General features: G+C 36.1%; 2 protein-coding genes across 5 annotated transcripts in view; both read left to right on the forward strand.

Moving 5' to 3' along the window:
- LOC110384575 (persulfide dioxygenase ETHE1, mitochondrial) overlaps positions 1-14,966 on the forward strand; it is a 334,248-nt gene that overhangs the window by 262,934 nt on the left and 56,348 nt on the right. The window lies entirely within an intron of this gene.
- The window catches only part of LOC110384524 (amyloid-beta-like protein), a 121,315-nt gene continuing 111,791 nt past the window's right edge, over positions 5,443-14,966 (forward strand). For 3 of the 4 annotated variants that reach the window (XM_064038409.1, XM_064038410.1, XM_064038408.1), the window contains exon 1: positions 5,443-5,614. In XM_064038409.1, the coding sequence (XP_063894479.1) occupies positions 5,549-5,614 (66 nt within the window). In that variant the 5' untranslated portion in view covers positions 5,443-5,548. The remainder of the gene's footprint in view (positions 5,615-14,966) is intronic. The other variant, XM_064038406.1, reaches the window with a different exon arrangement.

Genomic DNA, 14,966 nt, shown 5'->3' on the forward strand with positions numbered 1-14,966 from the left:
TTGGATAGGGGCTGCCTCGTTTAATGTTAGTTTATGGCCAAAGGATTTCGGCTGTACGACTCTGAATGTTTTAAAGGGTATCGGATGTGTTTGGAAATAAATTTATGTTTGTATCGTTAGGCTTTGCTACGTTTGATGCATACGATTTTTCGATTTGTTGAACCTAACTTAGTATCAAAGGCGCTTTAGAAGCTTAAACACTAACATCAATATGCAATGCGGTGGTTTCAAGGCAAGCGATAAAAACCTACCCCAGTCTCGCACAAGCTAGCACTTGGCAAACCAAGTCCCAGAATAAGCTACGCTACTTAATCAATAATTTCTCGCTAACACTATTTATAATTCTTAGACACGAACTTGTACAAGAATAGGACATAATTTATAAAGCATGTTTTTATGGGGCTAATAATGCCTCCATTCATACAATTGTAACTCTATCTCCACCCGTGAACAATGGAGCCTACTTACATTGATTTATTGGGAGGGAACCACTGAATGATTCAAATGCTGTAAAAAGGAAAACAGATGACGGTCTGTGTTACTTTACTCGCATTTCTGTGTACATGAACTATAGATTAAATGGACTACGGATGAACTTGCTTTTGGCATTACAAATTGAACGAATAAAATGAGATAGACACATGGTGGTCCTTAATCAATGGTTCTAAAGGATAATTTCATAGAACAGCTCTAAGTTAAAGCTATTTCAGCGTTGCATCGCAGGTTGAAACTTACAAAATAACTAAAACCAAAAGATAAAGATAGACTAACATACTTTATCTTCACAAACTTAAGTAAGCCAACGAAAGGATGAATATATAAAGCGAATAGGTATTATACACACAAGTTAACACAATACTACAAAGCTGTCACAAGAACCCACATTTTAATTATAACTTCATAAGCCTCCCAATTAACGAGCGCCGAACAACAAGCAGTAGTTTTGCTAGTTCTGTTAGCTCCCCATTAAATGTTCCTGCACCGAACTTCATTACGAATTCACGAGGTAAATGTTTAAGAACTACGAGAATCTATTCGTTATCTGTGCTGAACTAAAAATCTTAACGGTCCGCACAAAAACGTGATAAAAAAACTTGGAATCAGTTCAATAAAATAGTTCTTTAAAGGGGCTTGCTCTCTTTATAGCAGCTATTCTCATTTTATTCTACTTGATTACGTCACGGATTCATGCCTACATAAAAATGCAATTGGAAAAGATAAAATCTCTGCGAAGGATACGGTATTGTATGAAAAATCATTGTAAAACGAAATACATTTTACGAAGTCTGTTTTTCCCAAAGGGTTTGGGCGGACATTCGGGATTAATTATCTTGTATACGTTGTATGAAGTAGCAGCTCAAAAGCTCTCCACACATATTTATACTGTCGTAACTTCAACACTGTTTTTATTTCAGCCCCTAACTCCGAGCTTTAGCTTAATAAAGTTGACGAGAGCGAGCCCTAGATTTACGTCTATCCGGGTCAGCTCAAAATATGTCCAGGAGTTTACAGCGATTAGTTAGCAAACTTGACGTTCCCTAGTTTCAGTAGCTTCTACGTTACATAAAGGGTCAAAAAGACCGGTGAATTACGTAAGAGCATTTGGTCGGTTAAAGCGGGTCTCGTGTGATCAATATTGGACCAATCATACTGGGGACGTTCGTCGGTTGCCAAAACACCGACGTCAGAGCCTTATTGCCGGCGGCGAATTAATAAAAATATGTGTTCGTGTTGGCTATACGTGGCAACCTATTATGCGATTAATATGGATATCCGTGTAGCTTTAAACTGATGCTGATGTGTTAATTTTATTGGTTATAAAGACTACCGTGAAAACAGGGCCTGTAAAATGTCGCTCAAAAGCAAGTTTCATGTTATGATGTACCTGTGTACGATTCTATGATGCTAGTAGATAACGGTGAGGAAAAACAGAACTCTTCAGGAACTTAAACCCCGAAATGACCTTGAGAGAGCGAGGGTTTCAACACTCATTGCTTCTGTGTTTCAGAAGATGCAGTGGGACAATGATGATGATGATGAACTTAAAAAAAAATAAGTAAAATACCTTTCCTTCAACAATATTCTGATAGGAAAATTACTGTAATGCAATGGTGGTCAAGCGAACCTAGGTATATAGCGTTAGTATAGCCATTCAGTTAAGTATTTCCCAGAAATGACGTCACAAGGTGAATAACTTGTTCCGTGGGGTTGTTTACTAGTACTCCAAAGGAAAATTCTTAGAAACCTTGTGTAGAAACCTGAAATTAAACGTCAGCACCAGTTCCTTTGTAAGTGAAGCTATCTGAAGGTAGATCAATGTTAGAAGTTTACATTAGACAATTGCTTAATAAGAAACTGTAGACTTAAGTTTATATTTAATCTGAGCACAGCATAGTTTTCCCAAAAATGCAGGTTGTTTTATTCTCTGATTTTATACACAATTTGAACAAAAAAATAACGTTTGTTCCGATGTGTTATTTTCCAAACGTTACGCAATTTTTAGGCATACAAAGCGGAATGAAAATAGTTCAACTAAACCTGGGCCCGCATCACGTTTTTCTATGTATTTTTCCGATACTGTTTCAGTGTTATACAAAGGCATATTTATACACAACAGGGGTTATTTACTTACGTACAACTTATATAACAAAAACAATAATACGATATTACGCTCAATATTTCATGAAATACCTGATTAAAAATTAACCCGGTATGCAGTTCCAATATCAGCCCAATAAGCGGATGCGAGGTACTCAATCACGCGGAGTGTGGGGCTGCCGAAGTGCATAAACGACCCGCACCTGACAGACTATCTATCAATACCAGGTTATGTGCACCACCGCCGGAATTCACCGATGAATTTTACCAACCAACTTCGGTATTTAAGCGAATTTCATAAAGCATAACTGACAGAGCTCGAGTTTTTCATTAATTTTTCCTACCTCTAAAGCTTTTTTGCGTTCCATTTTTGAACGGTCTTTCATATTAGCGGATTTTTCGCTCGGTTTTTTCCTGTGGCATCTTTCAGTTGGTACGGGCGTGTATTTGCGACAGAAAACAATTGACAACTATCGCAACAACCGCGTTATAGATTTTTGTCGCTCGAAATATGTCGCGTGGAGAAAAACTAAGTGGAAAAAATCCACTAGTGTGAAATCACCGTAATGTAGGTGAGAGTAATAATAATTAATTCAATAGTAAGTAATGAGCCTAATTTGACGTTTGATGTGGAGAAATTCCGAAACGAATCGGAACGCTAGAGTATTTTCTACAAATAAACACTCGACGTAGTAAATAAGAGTGACTGATGAAGCTTTGCATGTTTTAGTGGTAAATAACTTACATATAATTAAATAGAATTACACATAATAATGTAAGAAAAGATAAACTGTTTAGTATTTATGACAAAAGAGCTTAGGATCAGATTAGGTAATCCTAGCATCAATAAGTCAAAGTTATGAATATAAATAGCACTCTGACCTTCTAGAACATTTCCGAACACTGATGACATAATCTGTGACAGTCCATAAACAAAACGGAATGGAATAGTTTTGACACATGAGCATAGACAACGCGATACGTAGTGAAATTGATATGAGTGCCGTTGACAAGGGTGAGAGGTGAGATACAGGGGCGACTTACGACCAAGGCGATGTAGGGTCACAAGGTAACACGAGCTTTTTTAGCCTGTCCTAGGCAATATGATAATGGAAAGGATAGAATGTAGGAAGAGAAACCTTTGTGTATCTTGTACAAAGATGACTGTAAGATGCAGGTATTGGAAATAAATTCGGAAAGTCAGTATTTGAAATCCGGAACTCACAAACTACAGTTGTCAATAATGACAGCAGTAAAATAAATATAGCAAATTGATATGTCAATATACGACACTGCATTTAATCAAAATTGCAGGTCCATTTAAATCAAAAACCCCTTGTGACTTCTACATAAAACTGAATATAATACATAGGTATCTACTGGAAGCAAACCGCCGCATGACAAACTGTACTTATCTGTTAATACGATAATTAATTCATAACTTTTAAGGTTTATTAAATATTTCAACGAAACTTTAAGGCATATTTCATTCCTTTTAAATTTCGTCTTTCTAAACGCATGTTCCATGGTCACCGATTTTCCAAGTGGATATGACGGACAGACCCAGGGGTGGTGAATGTTTAATGTTGGCCTTCTGAGATTTCATCAGCACTGAACGGATCAACTAAATGCTCTAAGGGACCTATTACTATAGGAAATAGCTTTTACACGTATAAAATAATATCTTTATCTATCTGGATCTTTTAAATAAAACCTAACCTTAAGTACGTAAAGCGCGTATTTTGTTCTATTTTATAGAACCCTATCATAAAGTTATAAGTATTATGTTATATAAATTAACCAATCAACATAACAGGGCCTTCAGTTCGAAATATTTCAATATTAATTTTCAGTAATAGCCTTTCATTAAAACTTATTAATATGCATATCTGCGAATGTCTCTGCTGCTTAATTATTACGTAACTACTTATGTACGTAACAAGTTCCAATGAATTGGAAGCAAAATCCAATGAAATACACTGAATTTTGCTCGTTTCAGTAATCCCAATTATTAATTCTTTGAATCGCAAATACTCTTCTTATTAGTGCTTATTATATGGAACTTAACGTCTACGTAAATGTTTAATTTGCTGTAGGTATGTATCTTTATTTCTCACTAGCTGTTTCCCCTGGATTTTCTCGTGTCCCGGAGGACTTCTTTCCGTACCCGGATAATATGTCACTCGGGGACAGCGTAGCTTTCCAACAGTAAAATATTTTCAGATCGGTTCCATTATTAGCAAACAAACGAAAATATTTATCTTTATTAAAGTATAGAAAACCATGTTAATAAGTGTTACAAATCATGAAAGATCCACGTTGCTATTTCCTTCAATACAATGAATGTTCACAAATACTAACAAAAGGCTGAATCATATACAATCGATTTTGAAAACCTAATTATAAAGGGCATGCCAGGGTGAAAGCTCTGTCACCCTAGGCTGTTGATGACTCAGCGCAGGTACCGAAAGGGTACATTTATTACTGTAGGTTGTGCATAACATTATATTAGAAAATCTACTTATAGGTACTCAGATCTGTAGATGTGAGGCTATGTTGTATATGTGCCTGAATGAAACCTTTCCATCAATCAATTTCGAACTACATTAGAATAGTAATAAGTACTTAATCGGAACTACGAAAAAAACTGACGCATCATCATCGGGAAATCCAGACAAAGCCAGACGAAGACGGCATTCGCGATTCCCTTCGATAGAGTCCTCATTGTACGCAGCGCTTACAGCATTGCGCGTGCGTTATCCTCCCTCGTGCGTCTCTCTCGCACCCGCGGCTTCGCGTCACCCGTCCTCGTCACACCCGGGAGGGTCGATCTATACGACGCTAGGTACGGCTACAGTGGCGTACCAGCGACTAGTACGCAGGTTTCTGGCGTCTGGCACAAACGTCAGCTCTCGCCAGTTCGGTAAAGGAACGCATCGCGGCCGCAAAAATGACGCGCGCCGTGCTTTTTATAAGTGTATTTACCATATTTTTGGACGCGCTGCATGCTGGACAGGTAAGATAAAGAATGGAAGATGTTGTGTGGATTTGTATGAGTGTTGCGACGGCATCGTGCCGGGGACACTAAGTCGAAAATCGATTGAACGTGTTCGGTAATGTTTTCAAGGCGGGTGTAAAGTAGTGGCTGGCTGAAAGGAGCTCGTTCATGCTCTTGCAGATGCCGTAAAAGTTGTTTTCGTTAACGTTTCGACTGCATTTTTTATTCGAGGATTTACTTGATGGATTGCGTAACATTATTGGCCCTTAGGACAGTATTGGAAAATGTGTTTGCGTTCAGTCTTTTATTGATAAGTTAAGGGTAAATAGAGCAACGTTTTCTAGCGAATGTGAGTGCGGAGACGCGTGTTTTTTGTTTATACGGAAGATCTTTTTTTAAACAGCCGAGATTTGCGGATTTGCGGATTGATTCGCGTGTCAGAATCGATAAATGAATATTATTATACAATATCGGGTAGATATCGATCAGAAAAATGATAAATAAATAGGAAAACTTTTAAAGACATGTAATTCATGGTAAATTAGATTCTAATAGTATTTAAATATTGTTGTCATGATTTCTCTTCGACACGGACAATATACGGCTTTCGGACGTCGTAAAAATACTTTTTATGGCTTTCTTAAGTCACTACACTGAAAATAGATGCTAATGTGAATCACTATTACTTTAGTTAAACAGCTAATATACTACTAGGTGTAAATATATTCTAAAATACTGTATGTATATGATAAAAACCTTTAAGATTTGTAAAATCAGTATTTCATAGGGATAAACAAAGAAATGAGGAAAATGGAAAATACTTTCAGTAATTTTCCTTCATAATTCTCATTTGAAATATCATCGGGCTCTTCACAATATATATTGATGAATTATGAATCTTTTCGAAGCTCATTTAAGCAACTCTTTTTGTCAAATATTACTATGTTGCTATATATCATTCTTATCGTGAAAAAGGAACAAATAATAGACCCTGCATTTAGTCTGACATAAAAAATAGATAATTATATCATTTAATCAATTACTAACGAAACAATTACTAATAAGGCGATTTTTTACTACGAGAACAAAACATGAAATACGTCTTTTATACAAAAGGAAAAACACTTAAAGCTCTGTTAATTGCTATAGTTTTCTGAAAGTATCATGCAGTTCCCACAACATCAGCTAAAATAATTATCAACCAGCTAAAACTTATTCAATTAACTGAAATGCATTACGCTGCACTTCTTATAATCAAAAGCGCACTCAGCGCTTTATTGTACAACACAAGCAAGTTCTATTAATTGTACTTACATTAGTTATTCAGCGCTTTTATAGCTTGAAAGCTACACGGTATAAAACAAAAAAGGTCTATGAAAGTAGGCTATCAATCGATTTATCTACGGATTTTACGACCAACGCCGTCGGCTTTTATGAAAAGAGTTTTCATTATGCTTTCAGTTTTCATTTTAAAGGTATTCTTGTATTTATTAGAGTTTTAATGGTTGTAGGAATCAATATCGTTTATATTCTGATGTTAATAAATATGTATATTGAAGTAAAAAGCTTAAGATTGACAATTTATTTCTAGAAAAGTTTGGAAACATAATCCAGGATTTCTATTCAAATTTATATAATTAAATGAATGTTTTTATACAATAATGCAGGCCTAGAAATGCAAGCATCGTTAACGGCAAAGCTAGTTACAAATAAAGCGGTTTAAACTGTCCAAATTATTTGCTGAACCAAAGTCTAAGTTACACCGTAACAAAAGCGACTTGTTCGGCTTCTTATTTTGTTTCTAAGTAGACTTATAAAATCAATTAAAGTACGAGGGGCATTCAACTTTGGTAGCAAACACTTGAAGAGCGAACAGTCTGGAATGTTAGATACAAGTGCGCTCCAAGGGTTTTAGAACTCTTGAACCCAGTTGCTAGTACTTCAAAGTAGATATTTGCATGTATCTACCTACATAACAAATCATATTTGCCCTCCTTTGTATAAAAATACTTTTTATTTTTTTCTGCTAATTGAGGACTGTTAAAACCATCACGCGTTTATGGCATCCACTTCTAAATTCAAATCGAATATTTTTTACATGCAGATTTATTTTAGCATTCAATATCGAACGCAGCTTATTGAATTTACTTTTAAATTTGGAACTAGGCCTCGTTCGAATACCGCAATACTGCATTGAAAAATGTTCTAGTCGGTATTGCGTCATAGCTGAAATACAGGGTGTTTGGCATTACGGGGTAGGTGAAATACAGGGTGTTTGGCAGACGACATAGCTGAAATACATGGTGTTCTACAATTCGGCATAGCTGAAATACATGGTGTTCTGCAATACGGTATAGCTGACATACCTACAGTATGTTCTGCAATACGGCATAACTGAAATACAGGGTGTTCGGCATTACGGCATATACAGGCAGCTGCAAAAGCGTCGGCGCATAAGTAATGCGCAATACTTACGCGTGTTGCCTATACCCTCATTTACATACATTTCTATCTTATTTGCTGCGTCCCTGCACTTATTCCGCACAACGCGAAGGAAATAGCCGTAAATTACATGTGATTCCGATGTGAGGAAATTCGCAATTTTACTTTTGCGGTATAAAATGATTACATATTAGATTGCCTTTCTTTTATACATAGATACTTTAAGAAGTCTGCAATATATGAATCCGAGGTATTACTACTTACTACTGCTTATTGTGAAATTTTTTAACTTTTGCTCTTTTAATAACTTAAATACTTAATTTAGTTACTTTACTATAGTATGTAGGTAATTGAAAAGGTTCCTTTGAATACGTTCATGTCATCTGCATAGTGGTTTGATCAATAGTAACTTGGCGTGCTTCAGGAATTCATACAACGTACATCGATCGGCGGCGCCTTTTGAACCCGCTTGAATTCATTTCAATATCATCTTATGTACGACACAAGTAAATGCTTGCTACAAAATTTAAAGAAGAAGATCGGTTTTTAAGAAATTATCTATGAGGCTCTCACTATAGAGGTAAACATTAAAAAGAAAATATAGATAGGTACCTGCCTCTTTTATAACATGCTGTAGATGACATTTGACACATCTCGAAAAAAACAACATTTCTTTTGAAACTCTGTCTCTTTAATCTTTTATAACAGGAATATGTACATTGTACAAATATCTTTTTCTACTCCCAAGGCTAGCTTACGTCGACTTTTTAACATAACCGGCACAGCCCAAAGCTAAACTTAAAGAACTTTAATAAGGGTATAATAAAAGATATACAGTTACTTAGTTAATGGGGGACCAACTAACCATAGAGCCTGATCGATGCTGATCAGGTATTGAACCTCCCTTAACCGACAAACGTGAACAAATTGTAAATGACCATAGACATCAACCACCTTAAGAGTAGCATACTGCAAACTTTTAGTCGGCCGTTAATTTGTTCGGGCTCATACATCAGCAAGGCTAGAATGGAAGTGCGCAAATTACAGGTATTTGGCCAGATTAAGACTGACTAAAAACTTTCAGCCTTACTACAAACATTTAAATATCTATTGAAAACTTGTCTAAAAAAAGTGTGGCTGCAAAACGGGCCTTATTTCAACGTTATAATTTGTAATTTTTTAGAGAAGTGTTCAACAGACGTTTACATTTGTGGGACGACGATTTGATTTTAATAGAGATTTTATTAGGGTCAACTGACGGCCGACTATTTAATCTGCAGTTTGCGGGTACTAAGTGGTATAACTGTAAGGTATAAAGTATTGAAGAAAACTGGCCATAAAGAGAAGCTCATTGCGCTTGCAAAATCATGTAGCCTTTAGATTGTTCACGCGCAATGTATTCTGCCAGCGCATATCGAATGGGTAATAAAACCTCCTACGTTACTCTGGGCTCCTAATACTTGGATAGAAAACTTTGTGTGATTATGCTTAGATATTACTTTTAGATTTATAAATGGGTTTCAGTTAATGAATGAGAACCGGTTGCTAGGATTATAATTAAATTCCATTTAGTAAATTAGTAATTTCCTCCTATTTTATACAATGAACGTAACCTTAAGATATAAGAAGGAAATTGCATCACTGTTTGTCGACGCCTGTTTTGCAGTCGTCATCATAAAGTATCAACGCACGATACATTTGTCATGCATCCATGCATACATATGCATGCTAAAACCCCTCATACAGTAGTTCGATCAAAATTCGATCACTCCACCACTCGAAACGGCCTCGTCCAGTAATAAACTTTTTTGTTTCCCCCTACACACGGATTCCTTTTAAAAGGGGGATTCGGTGAAACCTGATGGAATATGAGTGATTGACACCGCGAAACAAAAGAGAGAGGCGGCTTTATCGGATCACCTGAATATTGGCTGTCAAGCAGGCCGGCTTTGCGTTCTGACGACTCCATTCGCTTTGTTACATGTTGTGCCAAAGGTTTCTGCTTTGGATCAATGGATATTTTTAGACTGGTACACTTTTTGACCTGTTATTTAATGGATCGGATTTGACATTTTTATTTGGAGAGCTTGTTGGGTGTTTTTAATTGGTCAAGCAGTTTTGCTAGTGAGATAAATATTTGTAGTAAGAACGTTTCATGTCTCGAAGGTGCATTTGTACGATATGCATTGAACTTAGAAAAATTATTCTGTCAAACTATTCTTGTAATGATAGCCTGTAGCAATATGAATTAGAGCTATTCTTCCATAAAAGCCAATTAGCACGTAGGTGCTAGATAATACGGTTCGCTAGTCATAATACTGCTTAAATTGCATACAGCAATTTTATCGACAGTTTCACCCTATACTTTACTGAAACAGTGGTTTTAAGTAGCCTTGCGGTTATAATAACAGCCCATAATTCCCTTTCTTAAAGTAATGCAGTAGCTAGTACGTTCCGCTAAGAAAAACGGGTTAAGGTTGAAGATTGCAAGATTAACTTGATTTACAGTGATGATAGGTTTGTTACTTGTCGGTACATTGCTTGTAAGCACTAATGAATGATTTCCTTCGCCAAGTTTTTCTGTTGGAACGCCTAATGAACTGGTTGGTACAATTTCCTCTGCAGTTTAAAATAATAGTGATAGATTCGATCTGAAAGACTAAAGAAATATAAGATAATTCATATGTATTTCAAGGAAAATAGTAAGTTTTATTCCCTTTTCATACACTCCTGAGCTCCTAGAGCCGGTGCGACAAGAAAAGTCCATTATTCTCACAGAAAACCTATAAAGTAAAACTCCTCGCTTAACTTTTAGCAACAACGCACACTTACACAGACGCCATATTGTTCTGTTTTCAAACCTTTTAAATACGGAGATTCAAATTTCCATTTAGAATTCTCTTTTTCGGAACAGAATGTCTTTTTAAATACATTATCTGGTAACCCAGTCGATGTTGTGAGGATTTATTCCAATTTTCCTTTCTGGCTGGATTTGGGGTGGCTTTGTAGAGTGACCATTGTTTAAGCGGCTCGAGTGCCCTTTTGTTGTGTATGTGTGTCGTTGATAAGGTTAGTCCCGTCCTCTGGTTAATTGTGGAGTGATTAAACCCTACGCCGAGGCGTTAGCGTTTTGTTTAATTGGGATACGACAGCCGACAACACTTTCTAGTTTGGCTTCTGTTTGTGCCTGATTATTCTAAATGAGGTTTACATAAAGGATTAGTGGATTAAAACCTAAATAGGAATATACTTAATACACATGTTGTCAAAGTTAGTGCCTGTTTTTCCCAAAGGACTACAGTACCTTTCAAAAGTTTTTCGTATTTCAGAGTTTTTGTTGTCAACCCTACCTAAATATGGACAACACTTAATATACCTTCGTTTTAACATGAACAACACTCACAAATATATTTCCCGAGACAGCCATCAAACATTGAAGAAAATATAAAAACAAAACAAGATATGACCGAATCATTACCACGTCTAACCAAATTATACCGCATTAACAGCTTCCTTTAACCAATTGCTGACAAAAAACACGAAGTAACCAACACTAATCGCGTGAGTCCCACTATCCCAACACAATGGCCAAAGCTATACATACAGCACACAAGATATAAGTGTTACCAGGTTATTAATTTCAGCTATCTGTGTTCTGCTCTGTCGCAGTGTACACTTCATTGAGTCCATTGAAAACTTGCGAATGGCCACGGCGGCCATTGTGCTAAATGCAGCCAGTTGTGCTTAGATGATCAATATTTTGAATAGAACCGGAATGTTGTTGGTTTGTAGTAGGAACAATGGAGGCAGTTTTCAAGTTTCTGATGAATGTGACTAAGTTAGAAGTTATTTATGTATCTCTATATAAATGGGCGTTATAAAGCTCAATTTTGATAAATGAACTCAAGAAAAGTTCCATAAGTATTTAAAGTAGTATTAACTAGTATTAAGCGACCAGTTTTATTCATATTGAAAGCCAATGCTAAGAGTAGTTTGTTACAATATTTCCCCGCATTACTCAATCACGTTTGAACGAATAAAAACCTTCATCAATGTGTTCTTCAAGCCCAAAGGAAAACGAACCAAAGCCGCATAAAAAACTCGGTTCTTTATGACCCGTTTGCAATATTTTATAGAAATGAGAAACTCATTCATATTTTCTTGAGTTTGCCGAGAATTTTCAGACAGCTTATAAGTTGAAAAAAATTAAAACTTGATTATAAATGTTTGAAAAACGTATAAAGTTCTGGAACGCCGAAGTGAATAAAATTAATTGAACATTTGGTATTCTGGAAAGTTCTTGAGGGTCATATTTTGTTGGTAAAGGTTTATAATACCGTTCCACATAGTTGTGTGTTCAATTTTCCGTCAGTCAATTTCTGTTTTACCAAAGGAATTTCCTATATCTATTTCCAGCACGTTTTCATAATCCATGTGTATGCCGCAGTGTTGTGAGATGCTTACTGGGTTCTAAGTATATTGCTTGTGTACTGAATATTAAGATTTCGAACTTTAGAGCTGAGAGTAATAGCTTTTAAATAAACAATTTATACAGGAACACAGCTTTTATTATTATTTAAAGAAATTCTTAATTATTCTTGGTAATTTTGCTTGCAGCAAGTACATATTTTACAAAATAAGCATATTATTCAATTCTATACACGAGCGTTGAATAGATTTAAAGAAAATACAACAGTGGCACACACCTACCCTCAATTGAAAGAGGTTCTTTGAAATTTAATCCCCGGTTCCAAGATGGCGACGGTGCTCGCCGTGCTAAGCCTTCAGTTCGCGAGATTAGGGCCACGCAGCAAGCGATACTCACTAAATAACGACACTATTTGTGCTTGCAAGACGATGAGATGACAATTAGAAGAAAAACTAAAAGATGAATAAGCTGTGGGACGATAAAAAGGCTGTAAAGAACGAAAATATTGATAAGTAAATATAAAAATAGGTATGTTTACAGGAATATTTAACGTTCAAAAATAAATAAAAAAGCACATTTAATAATTCTATTTGGCAGTTGCATTTTAATATACGTGCATACCTACCATACATATTTGAAATATTTAAAATTGATGATGATGAATGTGATAAACAAAAAAATCCAGTTCAGATTAAATTACTTCCATGGGACAAAAGGACATACAAATAATAATTTTATTTGCGTACAAGAGCCATATTGCATAAACATACTAACACCAGAGTTGAGAACCTTCACTTTTTTGGAAAGTCGTTAAAAATAGCGATGGCGTACCATTCCGTCAGTTTCGTGGCCACATTAGAGCCGTCTTAGAAGTTTCTGCTACGTAGTTTGTGCGCTACAGTCTTTTGTTTAACAAGAATGCAGCAGTCGAGTGTTGTGGGCAGAGAGGGTGCGAAGGGAAATTTATCTATTTTTAGTTTTCGTACAAGGACATGGAGAAAACTTTGTCGTTTGGAGGAATACTCGGATTTCTGCTGTTTTTATTTAGACATTACGTGAACCCTTCAGAAGACATTTTTATACAAGTTTGCGTTTGCTTCCTAAAATTGAAAGTCTTTGTCAACATTAAACACAGGAATAACAAACCTTTTTACTCCACCGATGCTACCATGACACAAACAAACATCATGTCACAATCCTTTTGAAATTCGAACTCTTTTGACATTAGCAATACAAGCAACAGACGAAGGTATAATAGCGTACACAGCCTTGTATTTCTAAAGGAACAACTTTGTGAAACTCGTTTTCTGTTTGGTAACAAGAAAACAGTTGTGCTGTTTTGCAGCAGTTTTTATTGGCCCTGCCTTTGTTTACCGACTAGTTGAGTGCCTGGTTTTAGGGTTCCTTACTTGGCAAAGGCTTAGGAGTTCTCAGTATGAGTTTTGTACTTTAGAACAACTGTGTGGTTTATTGGTAGTGTTTGTAATTCTAGTGCTAGTGTTGTGGGAAGTGGCTTCTTTTGAGATGTTGTCGTTTGTTTGTGATTGTCTCCAGCCAAGTACTTTTCTTGCCAAACTCTTATAGCCTTTTTTATTTTGACATAAATCATGTAAAAATTTGGTTGTTTTTAGAGCCATCGTGTAACTATAAAAAAAATTGCTTTCGTTTTTGGTAAATAAATGAAGAATGAAAAGAAAAATCACAAGTCCGTTAATCACAAGATTAAGTGAAGTGTCTACCAAGTTCCACGGAACCATCACAAAAATCGAACACAACTACTAACAATGCGAAAAAAAACATATCGATGGCATGCCGACAAGTTAACTGTAAAAGATTATCGATAAACCTGTTCGTCCTTGCTAGGACGTCACTATTTATAGGACAGAAATAAAATAGTCTAGACTGCATTCCAGTACGCTAGTACGGTGGTCATCATTTATTCATATCTTGTTGTGGCAACCCCGTCATCGTTTTTTGAGATTGCAATCGATTGTGATAATTGGATTGGATACGAATCGAGTTGAATGCAGTTTTGTTACTTTTTGGTCATTCGATTTGTGCGACTATGTTATTGAACTGGTTTTATAAATTCAGCAATGTAACTCGTACTGTAGTGGCAAAGTAACTGAACAACGCTAATACAAATGATAAGTTATGTTTATTAATATGAGAGCTAAGTAAAATCAGAACAAGATTAGACAAGATATGTAAACTTGAGCGAATGAACTTGAGGTTCAAACAATCAAATCACAGACTACGAGCCCTGTATCCATATGGCTATAAGTTATGTAGTCCAAATGGCTACAAGATCGTGCTATCACATCCTAACCAGGCCGAACAAGGTCCTAAACCTTTGATATTGGTACCGAAGCCTCTACTACGAGCCATCACTGTCTTCAAACTTCATTATAACGACATTGTAACACACATGTTGGATCCTAACTACGTCAGAGCCACTCAAAATGCCCAATGGAGCGGCAAATAGGCCCTTCTGCTCCA

The sequence above is a fragment of the Helicoverpa armigera genome, chromosome 16 (assembly GCF_030705265.1).
Source record: "Helicoverpa armigera isolate CAAS_96S chromosome 16, ASM3070526v1, whole genome shotgun sequence".
NCBI lineage: Eukaryota > Metazoa > Arthropoda > Insecta > Lepidoptera > Noctuidae > Helicoverpa > Helicoverpa armigera.